This window comes from Montipora foliosa, chromosome 4 (assembly GCF_036669935.1).
Source record: "Montipora foliosa isolate CH-2021 chromosome 4, ASM3666993v2, whole genome shotgun sequence".
NCBI lineage: Eukaryota > Metazoa > Cnidaria > Anthozoa > Scleractinia > Acroporidae > Montipora > Montipora foliosa.
In genome coordinates, this window is record NC_090872.1 from 1,963,313 (window position 1) to 1,978,312 (window position 15,000).

At 40.1% G+C, this 15,000-nt stretch overlaps 1 protein-coding gene across 2 annotated transcripts in view; it reads right to left on the bottom strand.

Annotated features, from left to right (window-relative positions):
* Positions 1-15,000, bottom strand: part of LOC137999504 (phospholipid-transporting ATPase IA-like) — a 52,448-nt gene that overhangs the window by 4,567 nt on the left and 32,881 nt on the right. For both annotated transcript variants that reach the window (XM_068845282.1, XM_068845283.1), the window contains 19 exons: positions 14,457-14,596; positions 14,182-14,229; positions 13,482-13,572; positions 13,297-13,361; positions 13,128-13,205; positions 12,610-12,639; positions 12,364-12,446; positions 11,602-11,710; positions 11,242-11,319; positions 10,313-10,423; positions 10,017-10,091; positions 9,322-9,444; positions 7,841-7,919; positions 6,691-6,752; positions 6,287-6,343; positions 5,776-5,883; positions 4,498-4,586; positions 3,515-3,575; positions 1,963-2,006 (listed from right to left, as the gene is read on the bottom strand). In XM_068845282.1, the coding sequence (XP_068701383.1) occupies positions 1,963-2,006; positions 3,515-3,575; positions 4,498-4,586; positions 5,776-5,883; positions 6,287-6,343; positions 6,691-6,752; positions 7,841-7,919; positions 9,322-9,444; positions 10,017-10,091; positions 10,313-10,423; positions 11,242-11,319; positions 11,602-11,710; positions 12,364-12,446; positions 12,610-12,639; positions 13,128-13,205; positions 13,297-13,361; positions 13,482-13,572; positions 14,182-14,229; positions 14,457-14,596 (1,531 nt within the window). The remainder of the gene's footprint in view (positions 1-1,962; positions 2,007-3,514; positions 3,576-4,497; positions 4,587-5,775; positions 5,884-6,286; positions 6,344-6,690; positions 6,753-7,840; positions 7,920-9,321; positions 9,445-10,016; positions 10,092-10,312; positions 10,424-11,241; positions 11,320-11,601; positions 11,711-12,363; positions 12,447-12,609; positions 12,640-13,127; positions 13,206-13,296; positions 13,362-13,481; positions 13,573-14,181; positions 14,230-14,456; positions 14,597-15,000) is intronic.

Consider the following 15,000-nt stretch of genomic DNA (forward strand, 5'->3'; position numbering starts at 1 on the left):
TGTGGTCCTTATAGACCGTATTCATAAATGGCGGTCAAGACATTATTCTTTTGTCTTTGTGATAATCATCCTAACTAGCCTCACTTTGGAGCAAAAATTCTTTTGAATTTTGCTCGTGTTTACGAGGCTAGTTAGGATGATTAGCATAAAGACAAAAGAATAATTACTTCGCCGCCATTTATGAATACGGTCTATTAACACAAAGAGATTTTTGCGCGGTTCAAAAGTATGCGGAGAAATCAGAAGTTAGCAAGTGATCTTGGTATCCAAAAAGAAAATTGGGGGTAACCACGCATTTTTCCGAGATAATTCAGCTTCAATTTGTAAAAGAACGCCATACATTGCTTTGTATTTAAAGCTCTTTACAAATATTGTTGATCAAGTATCTTCGAAAAATGCGTGGTTACCCTCAATTTTCTTTTTGAATTTCAATAACACTTGTTAAGATCTGCTTTTAACGCATATTCAGCAACCGCGCAAAAATAGCTTTGAATTAGTAGGCACCGTCCTTAATCCTATTTATAGCTCTAAACCTCACAATGCTCTGTAACATTTACATTGTAATTCCTGTTTCCTTTGACAGAAAAGTTGGTACCAACTGTAAAAACATTTTGATGTTTTCTTAGTTTAATGTGTGCGTGTCCTGCCCCAGCATTTATAGGTTTTCTATATGCCGGTGTAAATATTATGTAACACTAATTATTACAATTTTTTTGGTTTCATATCTATGATGTAAATGTATGACATATTTTACTGTATTATAGATGTAAGATTTTGTGGTTGAGATACAGGTGTAATTTTAATTAAAATACATTTCAAGATACATTTTACTTTAATTGCTTTACTGTTTTATTATATCAGTAAAGCGCTTACTACAATGGCCCCTTTGCAGGTTGGTGATCACATGGAACAAAAACCGCCATACCGGAACGCAAATTGCGCACTGGGACATCGAAAACAAAGCAAGTTAATCTCAATTTTCTTTGCTTTAGATGCCCCAGTAGGCAATTTGCGTGCCAGTATGGCGGTTTTTTTACCATGTGATCACTAACCTGCAAAGGGCCCATTGGTGTATATGAACTATACTACATTAATATACTGAAATTGCATGACCCGTAGGGCGACTGCAATAGGCCATTTCCGAGTTCACGTCATAAGTGCGAAGTTTTTATGATAGCAATTACTTCTACTTTAAATATGAATGAAAACTAATTTACATAAGAAAAACGTCACACTTAGACTCGCTTTGACGAGGAAAAAGACATGAACTCGGAAATAGCCTATTTGAGAACTTTCAAAACATCACGAGTGACCATAAAACACAAAATGCACTCGCGTTCACACGACTTTTTTATTTATTATATACTCAATAAAATTACTCCATGGCTATGTTTCCATAGCAACTTCCGTATTGCACTCTATAAGCAATTCTCGGTTTTCACATGACGTCACGGCGGCCATGTTGGTGTCCCGACCCAATTCTCTGGGAATTATTAGGGAATCGTTTTCTTTTGTTTTCGTTGAAAAACATGGTTGCTGATCACGTGATTGAACACCAACAATCCAACAATTTATGCATTCTTAATTGACCAATCAGAAACGCGATATTCTGTTGAGCACATATTAACAAGATGACTACTGTGTAAGCAAATCTCTACGAGAACACGGGGACAATAACGTTGCATGTTGATTAAAGTAGAATTTAAACATGCTTATGACGACGACGACTGAAAACTATATGCAATGTTGATAAAGAAAAAAACAATGAAAATGGTAGAGCAGGGTTAAAACTCGAGCTAAACTTTTCCAGAATCAGTAAAAAATGCTTCCCTTTTTGTTCCCACAGAATCGGTCAATACTGCGGAGAAGGTACTTGTCGGGTGAGTATCAGAGAGAAAGAAAAAGCCGGAGGCGAACGAAAATGTGCAAGGAAAGAGACGGCTTGGTTCAGTCAATACTTACTTGTGAACTGCATGATCTGATTTGATAAGTCTGCTTGGATCTCCCTGAAAACGTATAAAAGTCGTTTAATGACCACTGGACGAGTTAAATCCACGTCAAAACAAGGGCCAATATGATTTAAGTTAGTTTAGACACTTGACGTGGCTCACACCAATTTCATCACTTTCAAGAAACCGTACTATTAGAAAGAGAGAGTGTAAAACACTGTATCACCTAATAGCTATGATACGGTCCTACGTAAAACATCAATTATTTGTCAACAAAATGCGCTCAATATTGTGACGGAATACATTGGTTAACATAGCAATAGAAGTTCCATCTAAAAACGTCCGATTATGTGTCTCAATTGAAACTCTTTGCAAAGTTAAAACAAATCTCAGTCAGGAGAGGAATCAGTGTCACCTTCACACTGGGAATTAAAGAAAGCTCTGAATCCGCTTCACCCAAGTTTTTTAACTTTTAGAGAGTTTCACCATACATAATCTGGTGCCGGATTACTTCCCGGAAATGAACGAATTTGTTTTGTAGATAAAAGTTTAAAAAGATAAATTATATGGTCTTTTAAGATCGCTTTTCTGTTGCTAAGGTGTGACCTGTTAAGTCACAAAAAATGAGCGCATCTTGTTAAGCTATACTTAGTATTTCACATGGTGCCACAACGTTGCGTTACGTGAAACAGTAGCGACCTCCAGATTGGAGTAGTAGGACGACAACGAGTACGAGTTGCCACTTCTGAGCACGCGCATTTTGAAAAGTTCCGTTCTTTACACGTAATGCACGTGCCCAGTACTCGTAGTTGTTCTAGTACTCCAATCTCAAGGTCACTGTAGTTACAGAGTTATTCCTTCTACAAAGACAGTCTCGTGAAATTGTTGAAACTAGTTTGAGCCACCTTATCATGATACAATGTTGTGACACGTTTTCAATAGACCATATTCTTATATTCTCAGTATTGGACTAGAACTACAATGCTTGCAATGGAGGCTAATGCGGGGGAATATAATAAATGGTATTTGCATTTGAAAAGATTCCCCCGCATTAGCCTCCATTACAAGCTACAAGCAATTGCAAAAAGAGTTGAGACAATCACTGTTGATAACCGTACAGTGCGTGGCATTCAAGTCAGCGCATCCCAGACCCCCATCCCCTCGAACAAAATTTTTCCCATCTCCACTTGGCATTCAAACTAAAGGGTTTCAACATTGAAAAGAGGGGAAGGGGAAGGAGGGGCGTTAGGACTTTTCTTTGAACTGGAAAAGGGATTTTAGGAAGAAGAGGTGAATTTTCGAGTCAGTGTCTCAAACTTTATGCAACTGCTTGTAGTTCCAGTCCAATACTGAGAATACGAATATGCTCTATTCCACGTTTATTCTTTGCTGAGTGATTCTTAGCTGAGTGATTTAGTTTGTTAGATCAATTTTTCCAAACATGTTCAAACTGATGGTGAAATGAGGTCCTGTGATCAGTAAAGGAATTAACTTTATATTGGTCTCAATTACGTTTAAGGAAATTAAAACAATAGTGCACAACGAAATGGAGAAGACAAACGTACATGTTCAGCTTCAACTTCTTGGATCTCCTGCATCAGAGTTTTGAAAAATGTTCTTCGAAATCTGAGAAATAAAACGTATGCTTTGCTCAGGAAGCAGCGGGCTAAATTCAGCCACAAATGTTAGCTACATTATTATTCGTCTGAGTCGAATTGTAGAGCACGAATTAATGCCATTCGCACTTTTTGTACAAATCAGAAGTGAGAATTCCTTCTTCACACTCTTATCGCTAGATGCGGAATGGCTGTCAATTAAACCCGCATAGCAAACCACAAAAGATGGATAAAAGGATCTACTTTCTTAAGAGACTGTGGTGCTGCGTCGGTGGGAAAGTGGAACAAAGAAGTGGGTTTATCAACTGAGTTGATATGGTAAATTGACCACCGAGAAACTACCATCAAGGCAAAGAATGGCGAGGAAATAAAATCTGTGAACAATTTCAAATCACTCGGTGGATGGCTTGAAAGCTCTGCAAAAGCCTTTGAAGTCCGAAAGGCACTGGCATGGTCAGCTTGTCACAGGTTGAGGAGAATATGGAAATAAAATTTAGGAAGAAACATCAAGGAGCGGCTTTTCATGGCCTCTGTAGAATCTATCCTGCTTTATGGAAGCGAGATATGGACAGTCACGAAAGCTATGGAGAAGAAATTACATGGATGTTATACCAAAATGTGACGTATGGTATTAAATGTGTCTTGGCAAGATAAATTGACCAACAAGGAATTATATGGAAATTTACCACCAGTATCATCAAAAGTGGGTTTCCGAAGGTTGAAACTAGCCGGTCATTGTGTCAGACAACCAGAGGAAGTAGCTTCTAAAATAGTACTTTGGCAGCCAATGAGCGGACGTATGAACGCCGGAAGACGAGCTGTTACCTATATAGACCGACCTGAAAAGCGATACCAGCTTGGAAAGTACGGAAGAAATGAATGTTGGCTCTCACAAAGGCGCTAAAAAGGACACAACAGTAAGGGACACTTACATTTTGTAAAGAAGATCCATTAGAAGAGTTATTATGGGTATGATGCAGAGAGAAATCCAAAACACGACACTCGAGTATATCATTCGGTCCTACAAACAAAATACAAACAAAGAGTCACCGATGAGTCTGACACAGACAATTATGTATCACCAGCAAACGGCCTATTTGGACTGCAAAAACCCGAAAAACGGCAAACAAAACAAGCGTCTTATTTGTAAGTGACCTTCAGTTCACTAGTAGTATCCCGATCTTCTTATAGTTTTGCCTGTGCGCGAGCCGTCAATATTTCGTGGTATTGCCGTCTCACTTTTGCGGCCTGTGATTGGTTCTTATGTTGAAATTGACGTCGTTGCACTGAATTGGGTTGCTGACGTACGCAAACAAATACGTTTCGCAGGTACAAAGAATTGAAATTTCAATCAGGCGCCGGTTGATTAGTTCACAGTTTTATTTATCCTTTATAAATGAAAGATCGCGATACAAAACTAATTGCGATTTTGAGACGGCAATACCACATTATATCGACGGCTAGTTGGGAGAAAATATATTCCGTATTGGGCTTCGCAACTCCTCCTTCGCAAAAGCCTCAATATCCACTTGAAAATTCTCCTGACTGACCTACATTTATTCTCTTATGCTATTAAATGGGCCGAGGATTTGCTAAAAGACAAAAACTTCCGTCTGGTGATCATTTTATGAATTCTCATAACCTTTTCTCCTGATTACGTAATGATCTTGTCAGAAGAAATTTGATGTTGGTCACTCTTGCATGGGACTAAAGGGTTAACACTGTATTTCAGGTTTCGTCATCCGCTTATTTTAAAGCGCCGGTCTTTTAGTATGTTCTTAAGATATCTAATACCAAAATGATTCTGACAATTGATGAGCTAAAACTTCTTCCTTCTTAAGATACAGATGGAATAGCCCACTTCCGATATATTAAAATTGATTCCTTAACAAAAGGCATCATCTCGAGGCTAAACTCATACAAATCCTTATATTTATTCCCCAGAGCCTCGAGATGATGTCTTTTTTTAGGACTGGATTTTAATATATCGAAATGCGTTTATTGTGACACACGAGAAACGGGCTCCTAATCTTCTCTTATCGACGCAAGCATAAGTTCAAGCAACATAAGCAGAGGCAACAACTTTCAGCCTCTCTTCTCTAACAAAAGGTAACTATAATCAAATCGCTACTACTTTTGCGAATATAGGACCCATAATCCACTGGCTCTGAGATAATCTAATAAGCAAGGGACTTCAAAGGAAAGTATACCTGTCCTATCATATCGGGAGCGATGTAGAGCGCCACGTTTGGAACACAGTATATTAACAAGAAAATAAACCAGCTGGCCATGCTTCCCCATATAGCCACGTGACAAAGCTGTAATGAAGAACAATCAAATGAGAAGCACATCGCAATGGCAGCGCCTGTTGCATACGATTATATACAAGGACCGAAAAGTCAATCTAACCACAGTTAGATTTCACGTTACGTCATGGCTGCCATGTTCGTCCACCAGAACTCACCATTGTTATCCACGTCTCTAGAGATTGGTTGATTTCCCGGTGATACTACTTGTGACAAAAAAATCTGAAAGGTGTTGAAGACTTTCCTTCTACTATTAGCATAAGATAACGTAATTTTAAAAAGCCTTTCTGTATTTTCACTATCCTCCTACAACAATTTTCAATGACGACCTCACTCAAAATATCGTTTAAATGTAGATATAATGGAGTGCAAAGGAAATAAATACCGCTACCAACCCGCTAACGGTTCCACTCACCCAATTCCAAGTGTCCAGTTCCATTCCTGCTTTTAGACATACCGTTATAACGACCAGCTGTAAAATGAAGGCAGTGCGAAAGAAAACATGAACTGTCAAAAGTAATTACGCGAATGCGGTTGCCACGCTAAATGATTGGCTGAATAATTTCGCGCCACTTTATCCACCAATAAAAAGCAAGTTAAAGTCAAATGAGCGCTGGCACCAGCAAATATTCCCACGCTCAGAGTAAGTTTCAGGAAATTGCTTTGAATGTTTCAACGTTTCAACCCTTATGGGTTTCTGATTGAAGATTACTCATGTTGGGTAATCGACCCTTCGTGCAGCTGGACCGGAGGTATTTGAAGGATAAAATCTGATCAACGTAAGCCGAATAAGCTTTTATCAAAGAAGATGAAACATACCGTGTAAACTACATTTCCTAAGAACCACTGTCCAACCACGATTCCATCACTAAATGGAGCCTCTAAAATGACGAAGATAAGAACAAAAAAGTCAACCGTTGTGTTGCGAGCGTTCAAACGCTGAAGTTGCTGCTGCACTAAAACAAACCACGTCACAGGGAATTTCACTATGTCAAGTTGGGTAGAAGATCAAGGATGCTTTGTGCATCGTGACGCTTATTGAAATCCGCATGCATCTAATTAGGGGCTATGATTTCTGGCGGGGGGGGAGGGGGCAAGGGTTTGCTGTTTTCTGGTCAATACAGCAAAGGAAGTTAATCGGTCTATCACCTGCCGTTGCTGGTCTCATTTTATTCCATCTGCAAAGACTGCATCTGTATCGTTTTAAGGCAGGATACATTGTTTTTTTAAGTCTTGATTCTCAAACAACCCTATGAGATGGTGTAACTGGTGCAGAGAGCATCCCTTTTCTTGTACATATTATATTTATGCGAGTGTAAGATGTGGAATGAGAGTTCGCAGAAAGTATCCCATGTGTAACAGTCTCAGTTCCACAAACTGCGTCGTTTTTCTCTCTTTGATGCCCGGCGGAGAAACGAGTTGTCGCTCACTCACTCGGCTGTCAGCAATAAGCCGCTTTCGATTTAGACAACCCGACGCCTTTTATTCAAGGACCCTTTCACATTCCAATATGTCTACATAATATTTTGAATACGGTCTTTGATAAAACGAAAACAAAGAAAACCTTTTCATTTCATTTATGCATTAAGTCCCTTACACAGGTCGATCTCCGAGGGAGAGTGAGCGTAACTGAAATTATTAAAAACTAGATTATTGGAAAATGCAATTCTATGTTTCGATTGGCTTAGCCATCATGGTATATGAGCTATTATACCATTCTCGACAAATATCAGTAACTGCACGCATCAGTTTTCTTGTATTTCCAAAATGAAGTACGAAAAATTTATCCATAATTTGTGACCATTTCTAATAATCCAAGGATATAATTGCATTATTAGCACTTAGCTGCGATACCTTAATAACGATATACAACCCACCCTATCTTGCGCTCCGCAAGGTCTGATAAATGGCAGATTGAAACGACAGCCGCTGAAAACACATCTACGACTGCACGCTATGACATACGTACCGTGCTTCAACATAAAACAGGGCAAATAGAACAACAGAAGAGAGTGGTAAACTGATGCTGCGATCCACATCCAAAATACCTACAACCAACCAAAAGATACTAAGTATTTCAGTGATCACAACAAACGAAAGCATTGCAAGGGTGTTGTTTACTCCGGCGATCAGTTCACGCTACGTTTCGCTGGAACAGAACGCAAAGCTTTTGTAATTCTTGGCATAGCAAAATGGCCATTCTTTCCTAAACAAGCACTTATGTCCAGAAATGCAAATACTTAGCTACAAGCCCAATTTTGACATTCGGCAACAAGAGGTGTCCCTTTTAAGTCCAAGCCTTTGCTACCTAGGAGCAGGCGTAGTTCAGTTGGATAGTGCGCGGCCTTCTGAGCAAGAGGTCCCCGGTTCGATCCTCAAAGTGTCTTTCGACTTTCCTCTGGTCCGTGTAGCTATAGAGCGTTTTCACTCACGTAACTAAAATGGATGCTAATTTAACGAAACAAAAGAAGCTATTTGCATAGAACATAAACATAGAATTTAAATCCCAGAGGATTAGTTTGGAACACCAACATGGCTGCCGTGACGTCACGTGAAAACGCTCTATAGATTCAAATACCTGTAAAACGGAGCACTGACAGAGGGAGGGGGGTAAAGGGTGCACCGTCAGCTTCCATTGATACCAGTTTCGTAACTGAAGGAACTAACGACGATAAATAAAGTGCCTTAACCTTCACCTTTACCTATTTCCAACAATAAGGTATTGAAGCGTAAAGGTTAGCGTTGTTTTTAGTTTAGGGTAAATGCAGCTGTTTATCCTTACTCGAGGAGCAACATTTGGGGGACACTTTGTGATGTTAAACTCCTACTATGATCAAAAAATCAGTTCCTTTTTTTTTTCTTCAGATTTTGAAAGCGTGTTTGCTTAACACCTAACTGGAAGAATTTTGAGCTTTGAGTTTTATCCAAAGGCTGTATTTTTGGATTTCACGGTCCGCCATTACTATCGTTCAAAACTGACCGATTGGACCTCAGAGGGTTGGAACTAGGGATAATGACGTCCTTTACTCACTAGCTTAAAATTTCCGACTGTAAACGAAATTTATTATATATGCAAAACACGCGCTCTCTCGAGATTTTGGTCGTAGTAGCACTTTAATTGTCTGAATTCCTAGACACGAGAGAAGAACAGCAAGGGGACACTTCGTGACGCTTATTGAAATCCGCGTGCATCTAATTAGGAGCATTTTTGGACATATCTGATTAAAAAATATGGCAGGAATTTTTTTCATAGGGAAAGCACTGGTAACCATCCCTTGTGAACACAAGACTTATGTCACCTCAACCTCGTTCTCAGAGTCTCTCCTCAATGCCTCCTTCGTCGTTGAGGAGTCAGAAAAGAAACACCCTTGGAACGAGATTGGTGTCATCTGAGGAAAATTTCAACTCGGTGCCTTTTGGAACATATGCAAAAGTGACAAAAGACGTTACCTTGCTGTTGTAAATCTCAGCATTTTGTGACGCTTTGTACAGCTTTGGGTATTTCAGCATGCTATCAGAAGATACCGTGCGATCAAACAAGCCGATGGCCAGCGGTGGAACTGAAGTGAAAACCTAAAATGCAAAGACACCAAAACGAGTTAAAATGCACCCAAAATCCATGGAAGAAAGAAGTGAAAGGGGGATGCATAGATTCCCACGCAGAAGGAAGAGTTCCTAAAGTCGACCTTCATTAAAGGAATGAATGTTGGAAAGCGTTTTCATTCCGGTTTGTAGCATTCTTATCTCGAGCTGGCTCCTTTAGCCCTCGTGGTTATTCCGGGCAGCTCGTACTATACTGTTGTTGTTGTAGCTGTTGCTCTGTCCATCAGGAACTCGGCATGAGTCACACTCCATTTGTGTACTTGCGTTGATTTGACGCTTGGCAAGCCGTGGTAGGAATGAAAGCACTTGGTCAGAGCCTTCCTTCACCCAGTATTCTCATCTGTTTGAGCTTAACAGTTTTTTGGGACTCAGGGGCGAACTGTTTGTTTATTTTCCATTTTTATTTGGGTTGGGGGAAGGCGAGTTAGGTGATTTCTTTTTGGGATTATTTTGGTGTCCATCATTTTTCAAGAGTCCTCTGCCTTTGCACTTACTCGTGCCTATACTGTAACAACTTTCGCTTCTAGCAAACCAAAACTTACCACATTGTAGATTCCAATACACCACTTGTCAAACAAGATTTGACCAGAAAAACCATTGTCAAGAGCAAACCAAAGCTACAAAACACAAAGATATTGATTACTCGATCAAATAAACACTCCAAGCAGAAACATTTTATATATAATATGCCACAATGTGAGCGATCAAAAATTTGTTAAGAGTGAAGATTATTCTACCACCAATTTTCCCGCAACAACAACGCGGAAATTCTAAATAAGCAAGGAATTTGAAATACTTTGCATTATAAGTTCATTTACGTGGTGCTAGACTTACTTACCTCGATCACATAAAGACAAACATTCTTGTAAAATGAATAAAGGATGAGTTTGGCTAAACGTTGGTAACTCCATGCTCCATGAACAAACAGCAGTTTGTTCAAATAACGAAACTGCGGACAAGATAAAACAAAGAGTTTGCGGTTATGAAGGTGTTGAGTTACCAAAGTTGCTTTTCGAAAATGGCTTCAAAGCAAAAGCAAGGAACCAGGAAGAGCAAGAGTTGCAACCCTACGACACCGCCTGTTAGGAACCTCAAAATATAACTTTGCTTTATCATAAGTCTTTGGCGATTATTCCATCTCGTTCATGTCCCACAATGTAGCCGATATATCCTAAAAATAATTCAGTACGAGCGGTTTCAAAGTGAAAATAGAGAATAAAAGATTCTCCGTTGCATGCTCACGTTGTCGTCAAAATCTAAAATTTCGTGATATTTCACGTCGTTGTTATGCAGAGTAACGCAAACACATGTGCTAACATGCGTGCCGCACGTGCAGCACGACTTTTTTTCCCCTTTTAACCAATGAAATCATTGTTTTGTGTGGCGTTCTTGCTGACGACTGCGTCGTAGATCTTAAAGTCCCTATTTACTCGCATCAGTGATCAGCATTCACATCTTGACACCAGGTCCCAGTTGTTCAAAGGGTGGATACCTCTATCCACTGGATAACGCAATTGGTTTTGCTAGCATTTATCCGCTGGATAGTGGTGATTTATCCGGTGGACAGCGTCGTTATCCACTTTTTGAACAAACGAGCCCAGGCCCGGGTTGCTCGAGGCATGGATAGCGCTAACCAGCGTTAAATACCATGGAAACCTATCGCTTTTGACACCTTTTAACCAACGGTTAGCGCTAACCAGGCTTGGAGGAACCGGCCCCAGATGGTTACCAGCCGCAGCGCCCTCAAGTCACTAAATATTGGGATACCTGTGCGATAGCGTAATCCGAGGCGCTGGCTGCCTGCAGACCTTCAACTCCACTGATCCCAACACCGACATGTGCCGCCTGCAACGACAATAATTAAGTCATCACTGGAGAGAAGAACTTTTAAAACATGACAAGAAAACATGCAGGGATAGCCATCTTAAAATAAAAGACCGTTCTCTGACAAACCGTGTCTGAGTAATTACGCTAACTAATAAACCGACCTTAATTCGCTGGCGAAGCAGAGAAATGTAACTAGTTCAAAGCGCGTGAACGGCGCTATAGCCTGTGGCATTCGCTTGTTTTGTCTAATTCTATGCGACAACGAAAGCAAGATAATTCTAAATTAATTCTGAATCTGACCTGAATCATTCCAACATCATTAGCTCCATCGCCAATAGCGAGAGTAATGGCATCCTTTACGTGCTGTTTGACAAGCTTCACCACTTGCGCCTTCTGCAAAGGAGAAACCCTGAAAATAAAACAAGCAACATATTGTAAATTGAAAACTTAATTACATCTCTCAGGTTCAACGATGGGTTTTTGGAGAACTGTGCCGCTCAAACATTTAAGTGAATGAAAGAATAAAATTCAAAGATTCATCTCCAAAGTAATAGAGAAATTACTTTTTCCGATTGTAATCGCATGACCCGACAGCCTGCCTAGCTGGAGGGATTATTGACGCGGGAGGCACCACGTGACCTGGTGACGTAATTTGGTGGACTGGGAAGAAAAAGTTTAACGCCCTATCCCACAACCGCGCGCGGCCTTAGGTGTTGTTTCCAAATTTCCGGCAGTATTTCCATGGCCAAAACTCAACAGATCATTCCGTGTCTCCCGTGTTTCCCGTTACTGAATAAACATTCAAGTAGAACCGACAAGATCTAACCTCGCCTCTGCCATGCTGAATTCCAAAATAACATTCAAGGCTGCGCGCGGTTGTGGGATACGGCGTTAATATTTTCTCCCCATTCCTCCGAATTACGTCACCAGATCACCTGGCAGATAACGAGCGGCAAAGCCGCACGGAGAATGGGGAGAGGCGCTGTGCCCCTCCCCATTCCCCGCTCGTCATTTGCCTCCCGCCAGTAGGCACTGCGCAAAATACACGCAAAGTTCACCAACCTGCAACAGATGACAGCTTTACAACTTAGCGCCAGATCCAAGAAACTTAACTTAAGTTCGTCTGACAAGCCATGCAATAAGGTCTATTTGAAAAAAAAAAACTTTTAGAATGTTACTTTAGCACATTAATATCTTCATTATTTGGGACGCAAAACCTTTCGCGTACTTGAATTCAAACGTGATGTATAGACAGTCATTCTGTCAGAAAAAGAAAAGTCGTTACATTACCAAAGAATCAGATCATACCTTGCCTGTGATGATCAAGCCCAAGTCATCCTGAAAGAAAACATAAGAACTTTAACAAGGACACGGAATTACGCGAGCCTTTACAGCCATTACAGTGCTGGAAGATAAGTGGACATTAAAACGCTTTAACGCCCACCACGCAAGGGTTAGGATACTAGTCGGTAGCTACTTTCTTTCTTCAGTACAATACCGGTATTAATTATTCTGATTAAACAAATAGTTCAAATAGGTCCTTTTCGATATATTAAAATTCAGCTTGAAAGAGAGGTTTAGAGGACAAGGACGAAAAAAAGTGACAAAATGAGAAGATAAGCAAGAAGAACAAAGAAATAAACAAACCGGTTATTGCAATGTGCATGTATTTTTGTGACTTGTAATAGAGTTGTAACTTTTATCTTGTCTGCGTCTGTGGCTATATCTAAGGGCCATGCATATCAGCCTTTGGCTGCTATTTCAATAGAGTAGGTATGTATGTAGGCCTTATGAGTCTTTCATTATTAGGGCAGAGTTCGGCTTACCCTTGTTGCAGGCGGATGCTTCTGGGCTGATATTCGGCCAATATCTCTCAGATGTTCATTTAGCCATTCGCGTGTACCCTGATGATGGATATAATACAATAAGCAGACAATTAAAGTAAGTAACGATCAACATGCACACATATTGGAGCTAGTAGTTAGGAAAACTCACATCATGGGTTTCTTCTCCACAAATGAGAAGCTTCATCTTCGCAGTGAGCAAGCGACAAGCATACCCTACAACAGAAGGAAATATATCACACATCAGAACGTGGCGTTTGTTCTCTCCTACGCGTTATGCAATGATTTAGCGAGTCAACAAAAAGCTATCATTTTATAACAAGTGGACTGCGTTACCGATGTTGATAGCAGTCTCTTGCTTGTCACCAGTCAAAACCCAAATCTTGATATCAGCGTCTGCGAGGGCAGCAATGCTTTCTGGAACACCCTACACAAAAAACACAGAATATAATCACACCAGAAGAGGTTTACCACCCACCTCACCTACCCTCTCCTCACAAAAATAAAAATAAAATAAAATAACGACAACTACATCAAACAAAAAGGAAGAGTATGTAATTGGGAAAAGGAGGCGCACCACGTATTTGCACGCACATGCTAACCGCTCGCTGGATTTTTCTTGGATAGCTCCTATTTAAAAACTACCACAATTTAACCCTTCAAGTCCAAAGCGAGACAAACACCAATTTTTTTTCCTCACTTTATTTCTACAAAATGAACACGAACGGTTTCAAGAATTCACCAAGTCATCCGTGAGGAGAATACAGTTTGATCCTTCAACAAATTCTCCAAACAAGTTTCATAATGAAATGCGCAGAGATTAGTAAGGAGAATTTCAGTGTGGATATAAGGCTTTAAGGATTATACGGAGCCAACGGAGTAGCACGGGTCTTGTTTGGTTTATCGGAGGAGAAGAGAAAGAAAGTGAGAGCACAACACCTAACGACTGCAAAACTTAAGTGATGTTTCCGACGCTTAGTAACAGATGTTATTCATTTAGTTATATTCAAATAGTCTTAAATCGCTAAATCGTAACCTCCTGCAGCTTGTCCTCAATGGCTGTGGCCCCTAGAAGAAATAAATCCTGTTTGAAAAAAGCAAAACAAACGTAAGCAATGAGAAGGAAGTGTGGAATAGAAGTCAGAATTTTTTTCATAGTCTCCCCCCATCAAATTTTCCTTTTAGCAACGTTCCGTTTTTCACAGAAATTAATGGAAAGAGTTTCTGACCCAATTCGCAAGAATAAATGATCTTATCAATTAATACATTTAACGACATTAACAAATCAAAAAAGACCGTAAACTTTAATACCTTCTCAATAAGTTCCGCAGCTTCATCGACATTCTTTTCACGGTTTTCTAAGCTTGTAGAGGCTTTGTAATAAATATCACTCCACCGCTGAAACTCATCCGGGTCCAATTCTGCCATTGCTATACACAAGGTGCGCAAACCTGATAGTAGATAAAAAAACAACACTTAGTAAGCCTGGTTGTCACAAGCGATGAAATACAAGTGCAAGCATAAGTAGCTTATGGTAAGTGAAAACGAAGGTCGACATAAGCATAAGCACATTAATAAAAACGCAATCAAGATTTTGTTCAAATGCTCGAACGGTCGCGGGGAATCTTAAAACGAGGGCTTTGATTGGTCAGACACGGCCTAGGGGCCCGTTTCTCGAAAGTCCCGAAACTTTACGGGCCATTTTCGGGTGTCACAATTCCCTTTGTATCTCAAGAACAGAGAGGATTTAAGTCGTCAAACTTCACGAACATGTTTCTTTTAGTTAGCTTGAAAACACGTTAAAAGATCGGCTTTTCAAAATAAGCGGTTAGCAGTTTCACAAATGGCTTTTCGG